The following is a 16,688-nucleotide window of genomic DNA, read 5'->3' as shown; positions in this document are numbered from 1 at the left end:
CAGTTTAGCTTCTACATCCCTCTTCGTAGCCCCACTTTTCCCTCCGAGAGTCCAGAGTTGTGCCCTCCCTCCTCCCCGGAAAAAGGAAGTCTGTTTTCAAACCTTCTCTGTGGCACCCAGGGTCCCTGCTGCTGTCACAGCCACAGCCAGCTCCCTCCCTACCTAACCCCACGGCTACCCCTTTGTTTATGGCTTTACTCTCTGTCCACACACCTTGAAAAACATAGCTTGCTTTTGCACCTTCTACAGGCAGAATCATAATGTCTGTCTTTTTTGCATTTTACTTTTAATGTCCAACTTGTGGAACAGGTCCACAGTGTGTGTAGCTGTAAAAATGTAATGCATTTTGGCTGCTGTGGACAGCCAATTTGATTGGCAGTCAATTTAGACCCTGGAGCAGGTCTAAAGACATATTTTTGAGTCCAAAAATATATGGCAAAAATGTACAGTCTAAGGAAGCAGAAAACATAAAATCAAGGCGACAGACAGCAGAGTCCTGAGAGCCTGACTGAGGATGCGCACCACACAGCACCGTGTACAGCCCACGCTGTAGACAGCGGCCCAGCGTCTCCCTGCCACAGCCAGTCCCCGGGCACCAATGGGCGGCCTCGGTCATGCAAGGAAACCTGGCTGCGTTAACGGCCGCTGTGCTGGGGATGCGGGTAGTTGCTCATTATCCTCACCACTCACCCTCCCGGTCTTTCCTTGAAGACTTGAAGAGGGCTTGACTCTGATAACGCATTGTTTTCACTTACGAAGCCAAGTCAACGCTGGTTAAAGAATGCGAAGGTTGCATTGAATATTAATCAGTTATTGATTCAGAAACACTATTGGTGGTGTTCAGCGGCTTTACAAGGAAGGAAAATTCCAGACCAATCACTCACAGGAATATTGAGGCGAAAATCGTAAATAATGTAACAGCTAATAGAACCCAGCAGGATATAAAAGGACAGTAGGTCATGGGGAGGGAAGGGGGCAGGACTAGGCAGATCCAACGAATGGCTCTCGAACCCGTGGGCAGTTCGGAAGGTAAGACACACTTCAGGACAGCCCCACACTGGGGGAAGGGCCGGGCTTTCCACTCCCCCACGGACTCTGAAGGGGAGTGTAAACTGGGGCCAGCGACCCTTCAGTAGCTGGGGCCACAGTCCTTTATTCCTGAAGTTGGATTACCAAGCACAGAGCAGCAGCCAAGGCTGCTGGGTCCAATGGTAACGATACAAGGGATCACTTCTAAATTCAGGCAGTTGATTACTTAGGCAGACAATCAAAGGCCGAGAGTAAGCCACCGGTGCCAGCTCCCTGGTCCTCCCCTCACACACCAGAAAGGACAGCACAGAAACACCAGGGGCGGGTGACGGCAGCATGAGCGTGGGAGGCCACGCTGCCAAGGGGCCGCGTCTAGACTGCACCCCGCAGCTTTACATCCCGCAGGTCTGTCTGAGCTCACCGGACTTCACCAGAAGCCTCCCGGGAAGACAAGCAGGCGGGTGGGAGATGGCCTCGGAGCAGGTCCCCCCGGGCCTCCCCGCCTCAAAATCACAAGGCATTCTGCCAAGACAGAGGAGCTGTGGGTCCGCTCTTGCCTGCACGTGACAGGGTGACTCCAGCACCCACCAACAATGACCCAGTGGAGTACGTTTCAGCACCTGAGGACAGTTTAACATTAGAAAATTAAGTGTTGTGACTCACAACATTAACAGAAAAAAAGAAAAATGATATCATTATCTCCATAGATACAGAGAAGGCATTTAGCAAAATTCAACACCCATTCGCAATTTTTATAAATGCTCACAGCAAACTGAGAATGGAAAAGCACCTCCTTAATCTAATACAGAAAGTTGCAAACATTATCCTTTATTGGATAATAGTGAGGCAAGGATGCCTTCTCTTACCACTTCTGTTTAGGACTGCACTAGAGGTCATAGCCAGTGCAATAAGGCAAGAGAAATAAATCATTTTCCCGGAAACTGCCTAACATTCTCTTACAAATCAATCTAAAATAGAGCTGCCAAGATGCCACAAAGTCTCTGCACTTCACTCACACAGGAGGAGTTTCTAAGCCTTCACTGAGGATGCACAGAATTCTAATAAGCTACTCTTTCCCAAGCCCATTAGAAATGGCAACAGAGATTGGCACATTGATCAAAACCAGAGTGTTAGCTGCCAGTCCGATAGGAAAGGACACGGGTGGATGTGTGCAAACCATAAAAATCAGACGCAACAGCTCAAAAAACACAGTGCTTGCAAACCACGTATTATAGGGGCAAAAATCTCTCCACACCTCAGTAGCTCTGGGGCCACTGCAATACAGGTCACTGTTACAGGTGTCACTTGTAATAGTGTAGGAGCAACTTGGAGTCATCAGGAAAAGATAAAATCATGCTTATGACTCACCACTTAAGACAGGAAATTATGTCCCATAGTAAAGATTTTTCTAATGGTTGATTTTAAAGTTTTGATCATTTATATGGAGAGACCTTAGTACTAGAAAATCAACTCATAGGTAATATCTAATTTTGGTCAACCTATCAAGGTTTTTCATGGCTTCACCTGTGCTTGCGCAGGGAGCAGACGTTCAGTTTCACACACATTTGGATTGAGCACCCACGACAGGCCTGAGTCACTAAGACGGGGTCTGGTCTGGGTGCTCAGTCCAGGGATACTCGTTTTCAGGGCTGTAACTACGTAAAGGCAGCTGCGGCCTGGCTATCTGAGCACAGGGGGCTGAAAAGGCTCAACAGGGTTTGTGATTTCTTCGAGCGTGAGTTCATCCTTTGGTTAGTATGGCCAGCATGTCAGAATGTCCACTGCATTTACTCTCCTGTCTTCCCAGTTCACCGTGGAACCACATGCTCACCCCAGCCTGCAGGTGGCCAGTAGGAGGCTCTTGGTGTCTCTGCCCCTGGGGGCCTCTCTTGGCCGGAGCTTGCACTTGCGCAGCCAGGCACAGGAAGTGCCGGAGGTAACATCACCCTGATAAATGAGGAGTTGGACCATGCTCTAGCCTCCTCACTCCGGAGAGGGACTAAGGGTGGCGGTCCACAGTGTCATCTACTGTACTGACTTCCTTCCCTGCCTGTCTCCTGCCCCCATACACTCATAGTGCTTCCTGGAACACCCCAAATAATAAACTACTTGAACCAAAATCCTTGTCTCAGAGCCTGCTTTTAGAGGAGCCCAGTTAAAAGAGGTGATGCCAGAAGTGGCCCAAGAAAGCAGGCCCTCAGAATGAGACGCGGGATGCAGCCAGACGACAGCAGGACCTCGCTGCTGGTGGTAAGCCCGATGGTGAGAACTCTCACCTGGGATGGACTGGGATGAAGGAAGAGAGGGGCAGGTTCTGACTAGCCAACTGTCCCCTCAGGAGATGCTGTGACAACTCGAATGCCACATGGCGACATTTAAAGAGACCCCTACCACCTAACTGCAGAGAATAGAACCTGCTGAGAATCAGGCCCAGATGGGATCATTAGGGATCATTACAAAGGGGACAAAATTCACACCCCTAGAAAGTCTCCTTTAAGCGAGGGCTCTGGGAAGGAACGAGACTCAGACATGAGTGAGCCCATTTGGGCAGATACCCTCAAGAACCTTGACACCCCAAGTTCCCCTGAACCCTTGGGTCTAGCAGGTGGCTCTGACCCTGTGCTAGAGAAGGGCAGTCTCCCCCATCTGGCAATCATTCAAAGGCCTCTCTTGGGAGAAAAGACTGAAAGGATAACCTTTGTCTTCCCCAAGATCTGCCCACTTCCACTTGTTCCTCCTAAACCATGACATGGGTGAGCAGCAGCACGGCCTGTATGGAGGAGCGGTGCCCTGCTGGGGAGGCCATGAGTCACTCCCAGGAGAGCTGCAGCCCTGGCTAGCTCACACGGGCTGGCGGGAACGGGCAAGCACGTGTGGGCGTGGATCGTGAGGATGTCGGCCCAGTGGGAGCGAGAACAGGTGGTGGCTGGGTTCACTGATGTGGGGGTTCTCTTCTGCTTTAGGATTTGGCACGTGGCAAGGACACATGAGGCCGGTTCCAAGACACTGCTCAATGATGGCATCCCCCAAATGAGGCGGGTTCCACAACCGCCTTGCAGAGCACTGAGGGTCAGAAGGCCCGAGGGGTGGTGTGCTAGAATGGCTAGGACAGGAGGACCCAGCACGGGCAGGGGATACTCCCTTCACCGAAACACTAAGGGAGGTCACATCAGCTTTGCGGAGCTCAGTGGTGGCCGTCCCGTTGTTCAGAGCAGACAATAGGAGATGCTGGGACATAACTGTGTGTGTAATTTGAAACTTATGAACTGTTTATTTCTGGAATTTTCCATTTAATATTTTCTGACTGAGGTTGACTGCCGGTAACGGAAACCATGGAAAGTGAAACCGTGGATAAGGGGGACTATTGTCCATTTATGTGGAGCCCAGACACTTTCTCAGCTGTGGAAGGACAGGGTGCACCTGGCCTCTCCATCAGTTTTCTTGGTAAGCTGGGCTGCAAAAAAGTCCGAACCTCCGTCGATAAACACAGCATGGAGGTGACCGCAGAAGTTACTAGTAAATTCTCTCGTTCACTGTTAATTTTCCTTATAATCGGTGAAAATGTTGCCTATAATAGGTGGTATTTACATTTCCAATTAATTCATATATTTCTTGATGATCAAATAGAGAAAATGAATTAGGTTTCATTTTAAAAAATAAGGTTTATTTGTAATGTCTTCAATAACTCTGTATCTGTATTTACCCTGGGAATGCACAGGTAGGGAGATTGCTCGCTTTAACATTTGCTAAAAGGGGGTTCTCCTCAGAGGATTGCAAAGGTTGAGACCCTTCTTCCCGCTAAACATCTCTTTACGGCGAGGGACTCAGTGCACGTGAGCCAAGGCCCGGGAGCACTCCGCAGAGACGGGTTTGGGACAACGGCCAGAGCCAGGCTGTCCTTAGGCAACTGAAAACAGGAACTCCAATTTAAACAGCCGGAGCAAAGTCTAAACACTAGAAAGGTAAAGAGGGAATACAACAAACTTCTCCAAAATACATGCCTGAGGTGAGAACAGCTGGTGTTCACGCTCCGGCAGCTTCCGGATGAGACCTTCAGCTTTTAATCTTCGGGTTCATATCTGGAAAGAGATACCTATTAACTTAAGAGCATAACATCATGATGCCCTCTTGTTGTCACTGTTACCAGATGAGCTGACGTGAAACATCTCCAGTGACTACAGCAGTGACACCGCATTTCTCACTTTAAGTCTACCAGCCCTGAGGCCCTGAACCTTACTGTCCCCTATACCTGGGCTCCTGAGCATTAAAGAGAAAAAACCAACATGATATAGAAAAATGTTAGCTACATGCAAACAAGTGGTTAGAATAAGATGGAACTTGCAGACATTGTAGAAAATAGATCTACCTTTCATCTAGCGCCAATATTCCACCTTTGTGTGGAAATTACCTAAAAATCGGTATGGCTGAGGCAGAGTCAGGCATGTGGGGACTGGGAGGGGCTTCCTGCAGCAGGCAGAACGGACCGGCTAACTGCTAAGATGCCTTCAGACTCAAGCCTCTGTATCTGACAGTTAGATCCGTGATGGCAGAGTAGAAATTCAGTCATTATCTACATTCAGATCCACACCACTAGCTGGTATAGCTAAGCGAGTAAAGGGTTAACGAGCCCAGATTCACCTCCTAGCTGTTCCCCTGGAACCCTGATAAGGATAATGTCAGCTGAGTTTGCAGACAAAACTGCTGATGACAAAAGTGGCCCTGATTAGTAGACTCCATCTGGACCAGGACTGTGAGCAAACTCCAAGTATGTGGTGGGCGCGGCCACGACTTGAGACCTCCCTCTGCACGGCGAGTTCCTGTAACTGCACTGTCCCTACTGGGGTCTCTGTGAGCATGGACTTCTCAGCCATGCTGGCCATGGCATCCATCTGCGTGAATCTCATTCTCCTGCACCTAAATTGTCACCTGAGGGCACAGTACGACCAGGTCTTGGATGCTGCAAGGACACCGTGAAGGAGAAATGCCCCATGCTGCCCTGCCAGCTGGCTGTTTCCCACCCGAGATCCTGCTACCTGAATCCACTGCCAAGAGTAGCCTAGAGCAGTCGTGGGCTGGACCTAAAAGCCCGGGTGGGCATTACAGACAAGGCCAGGCCAAAGCTCCTCTGCTGTCTCAGATGCAGGCTTCGGACTAAATGGTAGAGCAGTGCCCACCGGCCTGACCTCTCTGGACACAAGCTTAGGTTTAATGAAGAACAGACATCGACCCAGCAGAGAGAAAAACCCGAGGCAGATGGGCACGACGTACTTTGCCAGTCTTTTCCTCAGGTCTTTGATTTGGTCATTCTTCTTGGTTAGAATCTCTTTCATGTTCCGGTAGGCTGCTGTTTGCTGGAATTTCTTCTCTAATTCCTGCACAGTGAAAAATGCCAGCTCACTACTAAGAAGTAGTTAAGGAAGGAATGAACAAATCTGATGAAAGTGTATATTTTTTGCTCTAATTTTACCAACATTCTGCTTATATTATTTTCGGATTTCTTTAAAAAACATACTCATATAAAATTAAGAGTATCCAAACTTTAAAAATATTCTTTCAAATGACAAGCCAACAAAACAGTAATGTCTCTCCAAACATAATGTTAGCAAATCACTCAAGCATGCTATGCCCTAGACCAGGGGTCCTCAAACTACGGCCCGCAGGCCACATGCAAATACAAATATTGTATTTGTTCCCATTTTGTTTTTTTACTTCAAAATAAGATATGTGCAGTGTGTATAGGAATTTGTTCATAGTTTTTTTTTTAAACTATAGTCCGGCCCTCCAACGGTCTGCGGGACAGTGAACGGGCCCCCTGTTTAAAAAGTTTGAGGACCCCTGCCCTAGACATGGGAAAGGTATTTGAAACAGTAAAGTAATTTCAGGCGAAACAAGCACGATCTTTTTCCAAATCCCAAAGTAGAGTCGTATTTCAGGATTTTTAAATTACTTAAATTTTTGCTCCCAAATTCTTACAAATTAAAGGTATAGAATCCTTAAAAAAAAGTCACCCATCCCTCTGACAGGCTGTAGGAGTGACTGGCAGGAAGGGCAAGTGGAATATTCGACCACATGACAGAAGGAGTGGAGATTTTTATTATCACAGATATTTTAGGGCCAAAGATGGAAGAATTTCAGTGCCCAGAAATGATAATCTTTAGAACACATACTGGTCAGCACCTGGAGGAAAATGTGAATGTGCAGCTAGCTGTCCAGCGCTCGCCCAATACTTTCCCTCTACGGCACCCACCACCCATGGACATTCACAGACAAATCGGACCTTTTCAGCCATGCTCAGCTGCTCCTGAACCCTGAGCAGGTCGTGCTTGGCCGTCGCTAGACTCTTCTCCAGACACTTCTGGTTTTCTGTCTTGTCGCTGAGTGTCTTCTGAAACTCACTCTTTAAAGCGGCAACTGTGTTTTCCAAGTCACTCAAGTCTTGGGCCTTTATAAAATCCTATGAAAATACACATGTGAGCGTAAGTTCATGCTGACGCCCTAAACAGTGATTCACCTTCACAGGAGGTGAAGGCAGGTGGTGTGCAGGTGCAAGCCAGTCTCCCTCCCCAGCCGGTACCCTGGCTCCCAGTGCTGCCAGCCCCCGCTCCCTCGTTCACCCTCAGCCCTCAGTGCACGGTGTCCTGCACATGGCAGAGAGCAGGCTCACTGACTTCCAAACACGTAAAATATGACCTATGAACTGCAGGGATTCCGAAGAGGAGCAGGACAGAGGTGAGATTCTACATGTGACAGGGTTGTGTGCCTCAGTGCTGGGATGGCAAACAGGTTTTATTTTGAAGTTTAAAAAATCCTGGTGAAGAAGTTTAAATGATACACATGGAAAAATAATAAAATTATTTATGACCCGCCTGTGTGGCTCAGTGGATTGAGCATCAACCCATGAATCAAGAGGTCACTAGTTCGATTCCCAGTCAGGGCATATGCCTGGGTTGCAGGCTCAATCCACAGTGTGGGGCATGCAGGAGGTAGCCAGTCAATGATTCATTGATGTTTCTATCTCTCTCTCCCTCTCCCTTCCTCTCTGAAATCAACAAAAATATATATTTAAAGCTATATATATATATATACATATATATATATATCTTGTATGCTAACAAGCTCTCGGGACACGTGAGCTGTGTATGTGTCTTTGGCCCTGGAGGGCAGAGTGATGGGTGCCATTTTCACTGGCTTTTCCTGGACCAGGAGGTCCCCGTGCAGCACAACAGCAGTGGGGGAGTGAGGGTGATGGTGGGGAAGGAACAGTAATGAGGACTTAATGTTCAGTTCATCACTCTGTTCAGCCAACGTAAGAGAGCTGCCTTAGTTCACCTTCTGGTTGCCCTGGTCCAGCCGTAAGTCACGCAGCGCCCTCTCCAGCTCTGACTTCTCACCCAGCGCGTTCATAGCCTGCAGTCAAGTTTGAACACAACACGGTCAGGATGAGCCTGTGAGTAACTCCCAGGGTTCGTTAGCGTGATTCTCAGGTACCTGCATTTCGATGGTCTTCAGCCTGGACTTCAATTTCTCATTCTCTTCTTGAAGCCTTAAAATTTCCTTTGTGAGTAAATTAAAGTTGTGTTATTTCAGCCAAAGAATTTTTAATAGTTGACATTACTTGTTTCATTTTAAAATAGATAATAAAAACCTGCAGGCCCTGGTTATGAGTAACATCCCATTTTCCCCAGCGCATTGGCCGCGGCACCTGGAGTCTCTGTTGATTGACTCTGAGACTCCTAGCTGCTTCTCTCACGTCTCAGACTTTCTCAGCCTCCCACTCAGCCTTTGCCTAGACCCTCCCTGCCATCTCTCACCTACCTGATCCTGCGACTCCCTTCTATTCTCGGCCTACCCTGCACCACTGCGCCAGAGTGCTGCCAGCCCCATTCTGCCAGCCTCCGCCGTGCTTCCCACCACGCCCTTCTCTTCCCTCTGACCATAACCTGTCTTTCCTCTTCAGCCTGCCTGCCCCAAGTCTGTCCTCCTCTGACACTCACCCCTGCGTCTTTGCTGCCGCCCGGTGGCACCTGTGGCAACAACTAGCATTTCCCTCTCTCTGCTTCCAGAATCCCCGTTCCCCCTTCCCACGAGACTGGGAGGTGTATGAGGGTAAAAGGCCAGGTATTGGACTGCTTTTTGTCGAACAAGATCTAGCATAATGTTGACAATACAGGAATCATGAAAAATATTTATTTGTATATTGGTAATTAATTTTTATAAACCTCTCAGTACTAGTAAAATTCCCTTTATTGTTAGCACAGATTATAAATTTCAAATGCCCATCAATAAATGATGTCCAAAATGCCATGCTCTTCACTCCCCCATGAGCAAGTGCAACGAGCGCGGCTCAGTGGGGATGTACAGCACAGCGCAGGAACACGTTCACTGGTACTGGAATAACCGTGAGGCCAGGCGAGCAGTAGAATTGTCGGGGGAATCACTCTGTATAGTACATAAATGTCTAACCACTATGCTGTACCCCTGAAACTAATATAAGATTATATTGAATGTCAACTGTAATTGAAAAACTTTTTTTTTTTAAAGAGCTGCTTCAGACTTGCTAGAGAAAGTAAGTATGTCCGCTTCTGGCCCACTGGTACCATTAAGTAAAACAACAACAGACTAATTCTCTGTGGACCAAACCCTGACCCAGCCTCCTCCTCCTCAGGGTCTCCACTCTAGAGCTGTGCAGGCAAGGAGAGGATGGAGAGGAGGATCTGCGCCCCCCAAATGATGGCAACATTACCTTGTTCAGGAGCTCTGCTGTTCCTCCCTCGTTAAGTGGAGCAAGTTTTGGCTTTATGACGTCTATGATGGGCTGAAATGAAATACAGGAGCCGAACTGAAACCAGCACGGAATGTATCGTGTGATCATGGAGCGCTTGCACTTTCTAAATGGAGATGCTGTGTAGGCACATCCACGGGGAAGTCAGCTCCTTGGGCGAGGGGAATCGCGTGGGTTTGGTTCCCAGGGCCCAATACAAATGGGAGACAAACATGAAACCCATCCTCCCATATCTTTTGTAAAAAATACAGATGGAAGGAAAGGAGGGAAGGTGCTTAAAGCCAGAGCAGGTACAAACCCTGGCATCTCACGATTGGGATTGAAAATGACCCTTTCATTTAACCTGTGGGAGCGGAAACAGATTTCTGCATGAACCCAGATGCTGGGAAAAACTGTAATACTGATGAGGACTTAGGCAACTACACTGCAGATGAAGAATTACTTGGCACTGTAGCAATGTGTACAAAAAACAAAAGAATCCATTCCCTCTGACCCAGAAATGTCTTAGGCAGAAATGTGTTCCACAGGAATACCTGGGAAACTGTTTGTATGTGTATATTCACGGGTTCCTCTCAGCAGCATTTTGGGGGATTTTATGGGGCAACAAGTAGTCATTGCAAATGACGAGGATTAAAAAGAGAAGTATGCCCTAACCGGTTTGGCTCAGTGGATAGAGTGTCAGCCTGCGGACTCGAGGGTCCCAGGTTCGATTCCGGTCAAGGGCATGTACTTTGGCTGCGGGCACATCCCCAGTAGGGAGGGTGCAGGAGGCAGCTGATCAATGTTCTCTCTCATCGACGTTTCTAACTCTCTATCTCTCTCCCTTCCTCTCTGTAAAAAAACCAATTTATGTATGTGTATGTATGTGTGTGTGTGTGTATATATATATATATATATATATATATATATATATATATTTTTTTTTTTTTTTAAAGAGAGAAGTAGCTCCTGTTAGTATGATCTCCACATGACAGACGAGGAAAACGAGGCTCAGCCATTTCAGGTAAATTGCTCAAGGTCACGCAGCTCTAGCGTGACAGAGCCAGGATGTGTGCACAGGTGGGCGGACATGCCTGTGCTCTGCATCATGGGAGCGGAGAGTTTATATGGCAGGAGTCAGGTGGACGGCAGGGAGTGTGTGTGTTGTGTGAGAGATAGTGGACACAAACAGGCTTTCACAGTTATTTACAAAACTTTTCTTCTTTTGCCTGAAAGTCTGAGACAGTTTTTCAATCCTGCTCTTAAATAGAAAGTTTTACCTTGAGGGCTCTCACTTTCACCTCTGAGTTCCCGGAGTAACTTGGGGACTTTAAATACTGGCTATTAAGGCACAGACTTAAAATGACCAAAAATTACCTTTTTAGTGGAAGATGTAAATTCTGCCTTTTCAAATTCTGCAACTTGTTCTAGTAATTCCCTAGATGATAAAAAGAAAATATGAAAAACATTTATTTAAAATGAATTTATAATAAAATCACACACACAAGAATACAATCGCCGGAGCCAATCTCCCACGTGCTGGGAAAAGAGAGCCAGAGGCACGCCTCCCCACGTCAGGGTAACATCTAGTTACCAACGGTCACCGTCCAAGCACAAGGCCTCAGCCCTGAGTCAGCCACAGCACCTAGGACTTGCCACCCACTGAGTGTGCCCTGTTAACCGCTAGAACTACAACGTTAGACAAATACGTCTGAAATTTGCAGGCAACTCTATTTCTGCGGTGCTATCGGGAGCTTATCCTATAATATGCATCATTAGCTCGTAGATGTTCAAGAAAGACAAACTGATTTTCATAGAGGAACCTCACAAAGATGGGGTTACAGTAGTGCGAGCCACCTGGAAAAGTCGATACAGTCCCAGAGAGACAGTGGTTCGGGCGAGCCGCCTGCCTGCTTCCTCTCCTTTGTAAAGGGGAGTGAGCGCCGATGACGCTGCGAACGCCTCGGCCGGAAGCAGTCACTGCCCGTCCAAGCCCCTTCCCAGCCAGCTTCTCGCTTACTCGCCAGTAGCCTACTCATGGTTTCCTCCCCTACCGCAGGCCCTACCGTGTGGTCCACACTCTCCACGTGGCCTACCAGCTGCAGCTGTGCTTAGGTCACAGCCCCAGGGTCAGAGGTCAGTCTTTCCTGATTTCTGCATGACTTCTTAGGATGTTTCAAGCTTGCCGATTTTTAAAAAATTAATGAGCTCTTTGATGATGTTTGGATTATAAACATTTTTTTACATTTCCTATTTAAAAGATAGGTCTAGTTGACCTATCTCTAAAGGTTTATTGTAATGCTGATCAGGCTACCAAATATACTGTAAGGCATAGTTAGCAACAGCCTAAAAGGCAATTTCATACGTTTCTAATGCCCAGGAACAGTAGCAGCAGAGAATTTTGAAGAGGACGTCAAGTGACACCCAAGACCCATGCTTTGCCACTGCCCAGCCTGAATTTTCTTGCGCACCTGCCCCAAGAAGACATTCACTAACTTTTAAGAACATGCTTGGGCTGCTATTGTCATAATTGCAGGTATAAATTTTATTACCTGTTTTCAAGCTCAGAGATATCTGTTTGCAGCTTGAGGTACCACTTCTCAGCTTGCGAGAAAAGCTGCCGCAGGAGTAACACGTTGGTGTAAGCCGTGTTGATGAGCTCCGACTCCACCTCGCTGTGAACCACAGCCTGCAAGCCGCTCAGAACCTCGGAGACTTCATCTATGGTGAAGGTCTCGTCCACCAGCCTGCAATGCAACAACCCAAACTTCCGCATGAACAACAAAAACCATTTACACAATAAAAGAAACCTGCACTGTGACATGGAGGGGATGACAGGTTATTGTGACAATCTCTCTGGGAGCCTTCCCCTTTATTAATAAAGCAGATTAAAAATAACTTAAGCTGCATTAAATTTTGATGTCTATTTAAGCGATTAAATTGTGGCTCATTCTTCAAATATGGCCATCCTTTAATACAAGTACATGCTCGGAGACATTCCCCCAAATTATTTACTTTTTTCTTTAATTTTTCAGTTTAAAAATCTTTTTATTCTTCACTGAAATTCATCTTGTCAGTTAGTAATTTCAAAAGTCACCTGGAAGAAGTAATTTCTTATAAGTATTCTCTCTCTACCACAACCAGCACAGCTACAGAGCGGATGACGAGTCCTGAGTAGGGCCGACAGGGGATTGAGAAAAAGAAAGAGACAGACACAGAGACAGTAGGGAAAGCTGGGACCGGGTGGGACAGCTGCCCTCTGATGGAGAGACAGTGACCCAGAACTGGTGCAGCGTGTTTATTATATACACTGTTTATTATACAGCATGATTCTAGGAAGTTTTACTAGAGTTTAAAGCAAAGGGAATTATGTGAAATCATGGTTAAGGATCAAGCGGCAATTCTTCATTCTTGTGGCTTCTTTGTAATTGTCACTCCTGGCTGAGCCCGGATAATTGCGTTCGTTCCTTGCGCCTAGCTGAACTTAAATAATGAAACCCACCTCCTGGTGCTTGAGTTAAGGGTCAGGCTGACAACACACCTGCATCTGGCACAGTGTGTTTCCAGGACGTGGTTCTGCCAACGTCACTGGACTCAGTCGACAATCAGCTCATGTGCCTTCCCAGGTGCTCTCTACAATTTCTCTTTTCTTTCTATTATTTACCTAGCATTTCAATAATTGTAGGAACTATTCACATGGTAGTAAATGCCTATGAGAAAATCAATGATAATTATATGTTGCTTCTCCTACCATTCTTGAGACTTGAAAATAAAAACAAAAAAAAAATCTAACTTCTCTCAGTTAAAACTCCATGGACCACTGACTACTCCATAAAAGTGAACATCATCATCTTCATCAACAATAGCATTAAAAATCTGCCCTAACCCGTTTGGCTCAGTGGATAGCATATCGGCCTGTGGACTGAAGGGTCCCAGGTTCGATTCCGGTCCAGGGCATGCACCTTGGTTGCGGGCATATCCCCAGTGGGGAGTGTACAGGAGGCAGCTGAATCTATGTTTCTCTCTCATTGATGTTTCTAACTCTCTTTCCCTCTCCCTTCCTCTCTGTTAAAATTCAATAAAATACATTTTAAAAAAATTCATCTCCCACAGACAGTGTCTGAGATAGAAGGGAATTTTGGGGCCAACGTCTTCAATCCCCTCACTCTGCAGATGGAAACACAGACGCAGGAGGCAGAGGTGACATGCCCATGGTCCCACTGCAACCCCTTATGCGTGCAGGTTTGAGAACAGACTGCTCCCACCACGATTTAATTTGAGTCTCACACACCCATGTGGCTATGTAGCTGCTCTCAGTGGTAACGGACCACGATAATCCCGGCAGTGGCTTGCATGGCCTCCGCCACAGCCTCCCCACATGGGCTGCCAGAAGGACCCGTGTTCCCACCGGGATACCTGCTCTCCTTGAGGTCTTGGAAGCAGGAATCTACAGTTTTGAGTCTCAAGCCTCTTTTTGAACGAGCAAAACGCATATAATTAATAACTTCATTTTGATGGTGCTCATTTAGGCCCAACTCTGCCTGCAAGAGAGAGAAGTAATTTGTTAGTCTTGAAACTGTAACAAAGGAACCAACAATGAAAACACAGGCCATCTTGTGGTGGAGACGCCAGATGGCCATTAAATCCTGTTCCCTTTTTCCCAGGTGCATGGCTGTCCAACCAGGGGACACTTCCCAGCCCTCCTTGCAGTCAGGGGTGACCACACGCCTACTTATCAGTAATGGATGTCAGAAGAGAAGAGGGCTACTTCCAAAGCCTGGGCCTGAAGATGGGGGTGTGGGGGGGAGGGCTTTGCCACACCCCATTTCTCTGACCCTTGGAGGAGGCGGTGATGACCCTGAACCTGCAGACAGCAACCATGTCCTGGGGCAGTGATGGCGAACCTATGACACGCGTGTCAGAGGTGACACATAAACTCATTTTTTTGGTTGACTTTTCTTTGTTAAACGGCATTTAAATATATAAAATAAATATCAAAAATATAAATTTTTGTTTTACTATGGTTACAAATATCAAAAAATTTCTCTATGTGACACGGCACCAGAGTTAAGTTAGGGTTTTTCAAAATGCTGGCACGCCGAGCTCAAAAGGTTCGCCATCACTGCCCTAGCGGCTGGGGGAGCAGCAAGATGAAAGGGGCCTGTACCTTTAAATGACTCCATGGAGCAGCACTGACCCACTCACCTGAGATGAGCAGAGATGGCTGTTAAGTGAGAGACGGAACTAGCCTCTGTATTCTCTAAGCCATTGTTTTCTAGATTTCTATTACAGCAACTCAACTTTACTTCCTCTAATACAGCTTTATGCATTAGATTTGGTTTTGACATAGCCATTAGCTGGTCTTGATTTTAAACCAGATGACAGCTTGACAACTATGAGCTTAAGATTACTGAAATGCCTTTTCATTTTACAGCTACACTGTTTTCACATACAGGAAAACGGGGCCTCTTTTCAACAGGTCAAAACGAAAAGAAATGTCACCCAAGTTCCCTCGGCTGTAAAATGGGAGGCTTGGACTCTTAAAGTCATTCTCACATCAGAAAGCTGGATTCAACCGCGTTCTCCCTCCTCGGCTCCTCGACACATAATTGTTTATGCTGTCAAAGGGTGTGTGCGCGCGTAAAAACTTGGAGTTTCTGGAAGCGAGTGAGAATCCTGCCGGCAGCGAGCCCCGGCAGCTCTCCTCGCCGTCCGCCCGCGCGGTGGGACCTGGAGAGGAGCAACGCACGCCACGCGGCAGAGCGAGGCCGCCTGGCGGGGCGTCTTCAGCCAGGACCAGCCCGGACGGGCTACGGCTGAGGCACCTGCGCCCCGCACCCGGCGCGGCCTCCCCTCCTCAAGGAGGCCCAGAAGCGGGCTCAAACCCGCCGCAGGCCACGCCATCACTGCGGGGCCCCGCTCCGCGTCTCCGGCCCCGGCCACTGCCCACTCCCGGCGCGGTGCCGGCGGGCCGCTACTCACCATGGCGGCGGCCGGAGTGAGCGGCCTGGAGGAGCGGGAGAGGCCAGGCGCAGCCCCGCCAAACCGGGACCACCAAGGAGGTTGGACCGCAGCGGCTGCGGAGGGCGGGCGGGCTGTTTAGAAGCCTCTGGTTGCTAATGGCAACGGAGGCACGTGACCCCGGAGTTAGAAACTTTTAGTGGTTTTTTAAGATCACGTGACAGGAAGTGCCCTGTGACTGTCCGGCCTCCGCATGCGCATTGGTTCCCAGAGACGGAAGTCCCACCTTTTCGTGCCACGCTGTTTGCGGGCCGGCCGCTGTTACCAAGGTAACAGGAGGGGCGGGGCTGCTTGGGGCCTCCATGCTCGAGCCTGGAATCTGATGCTGCGCAGGGCTGGTCCCTTACGGCTCTCAGCCTGGCGACCCCGAGGGCCGTGGCCACCCGACGGACTCTCGACCTTTCTACGGTTTCCCGGGGCGTCGTCGGGCGCCCCCTCCCCCCAGACTTTCTCTTCTCTCCAGGAGTTCCTACTTGGCTGAGATGGGCCGACAGCACCAGCGGGTGCCAGGCTCCTGCACCTTAGAGCTTTGAACGACCCTCTCCACCCCGCCCACTTTTTCTTTTATATTCCTGGTTTTAAAAAATATCTCGAATAAAACACGCTTTTTCCTTAAATAAAAACACACACAATGCTAACGAAGCTGTTGAAAGAGCAGCGAATTTCAGACGATTATGCCTAAAATCACCCGGCAAGCTTGTTGAAAGAAGGCTTCCGTGGCCTCACCCCCAGCCAGTCTAAGGCATCGTGTGGCCGGGGTCCTTTCCGACACCCCAGGGGCGACCCGGCCCCCTCTTCAACTAACGCGGTCCTAGGAGAGCAAACATACCGCAGATACCGCGAGGTTGGGGCTGGGCGGGTGAAAGCCATTGAGTGG

The 16,688-nt window shown here is 48.2% G+C and overlaps 1 protein-coding gene across 2 annotated transcripts; it reads right to left on the bottom strand.

Moving 5' to 3' along the window:
• Nucleotides 1-4,671: 4,671 nt before the first annotated feature.
• On the bottom strand, nucleotides 4,672-15,930 carry LZTFL1 (leucine zipper transcription factor like 1). 2 transcript variants are annotated; one of them, XM_036333069.1, is made up of 10 exons: nucleotides 15,773-15,930; nucleotides 14,207-14,331; nucleotides 12,343-12,537; nucleotides 11,168-11,228; nucleotides 9,773-9,844; nucleotides 8,518-8,583; nucleotides 8,359-8,436; nucleotides 7,307-7,483; nucleotides 6,298-6,401; nucleotides 4,672-5,108 (listed from the first exon to the last, which is right to left on the bottom strand). In XM_036333069.1, the coding sequence occupies exons 1-10, from the start codon at nucleotides 15,773-15,775 to the stop codon at nucleotides 5,090-5,092; spliced, it is 900 nt and encodes a 299-aa protein (XP_036188962.1). In that variant the 5' UTR covers nucleotides 15,776-15,930; the 3' UTR covers nucleotides 4,672-5,089. The 2 variants fall into 2 exon arrangements, with proteins under 2 accessions (XP_036188962.1, XP_036188963.1); XM_036333070.1 differs by lacking the exon at nucleotides 15,773-15,930 and adding an exon at nucleotides 15,347-15,610.
• Nucleotides 15,931-16,688: the final 758 nt, after the last annotated feature.

Source organism: Myotis myotis, unplaced genomic scaffold, assembly GCF_014108235.1.
Source record: "Myotis myotis isolate mMyoMyo1 unplaced genomic scaffold, mMyoMyo1.p scaffold_m19_p_13, whole genome shotgun sequence".
NCBI lineage: Eukaryota > Metazoa > Chordata > Mammalia > Chiroptera > Vespertilionidae > Myotis > Myotis myotis.
The sequence above is the reverse complement of the archived record's forward strand: the minus strand, read 5'-3'. Positions and strand labels throughout refer to the sequence as shown.

Bases quoted from the DNA above. Each gene is read 5' to 3' on its own strand.
- LZTFL1 (XM_036333069.1), bottom strand. The intron at 8,584-9,772 runs GTAATGTTGCCA...TTACTCACAAAG, and splicing joins CAGCAGAGCTCCTGAACAAG to GAAATTTTAAGGCTTCAAGA. The intron at 8,437-8,517 runs GTACCTGAGAAT...ACTTGACTGCAG, and splicing joins TGAAGACCATCGAAATGCAG to GCTATGAACGCGCTGGGTGA.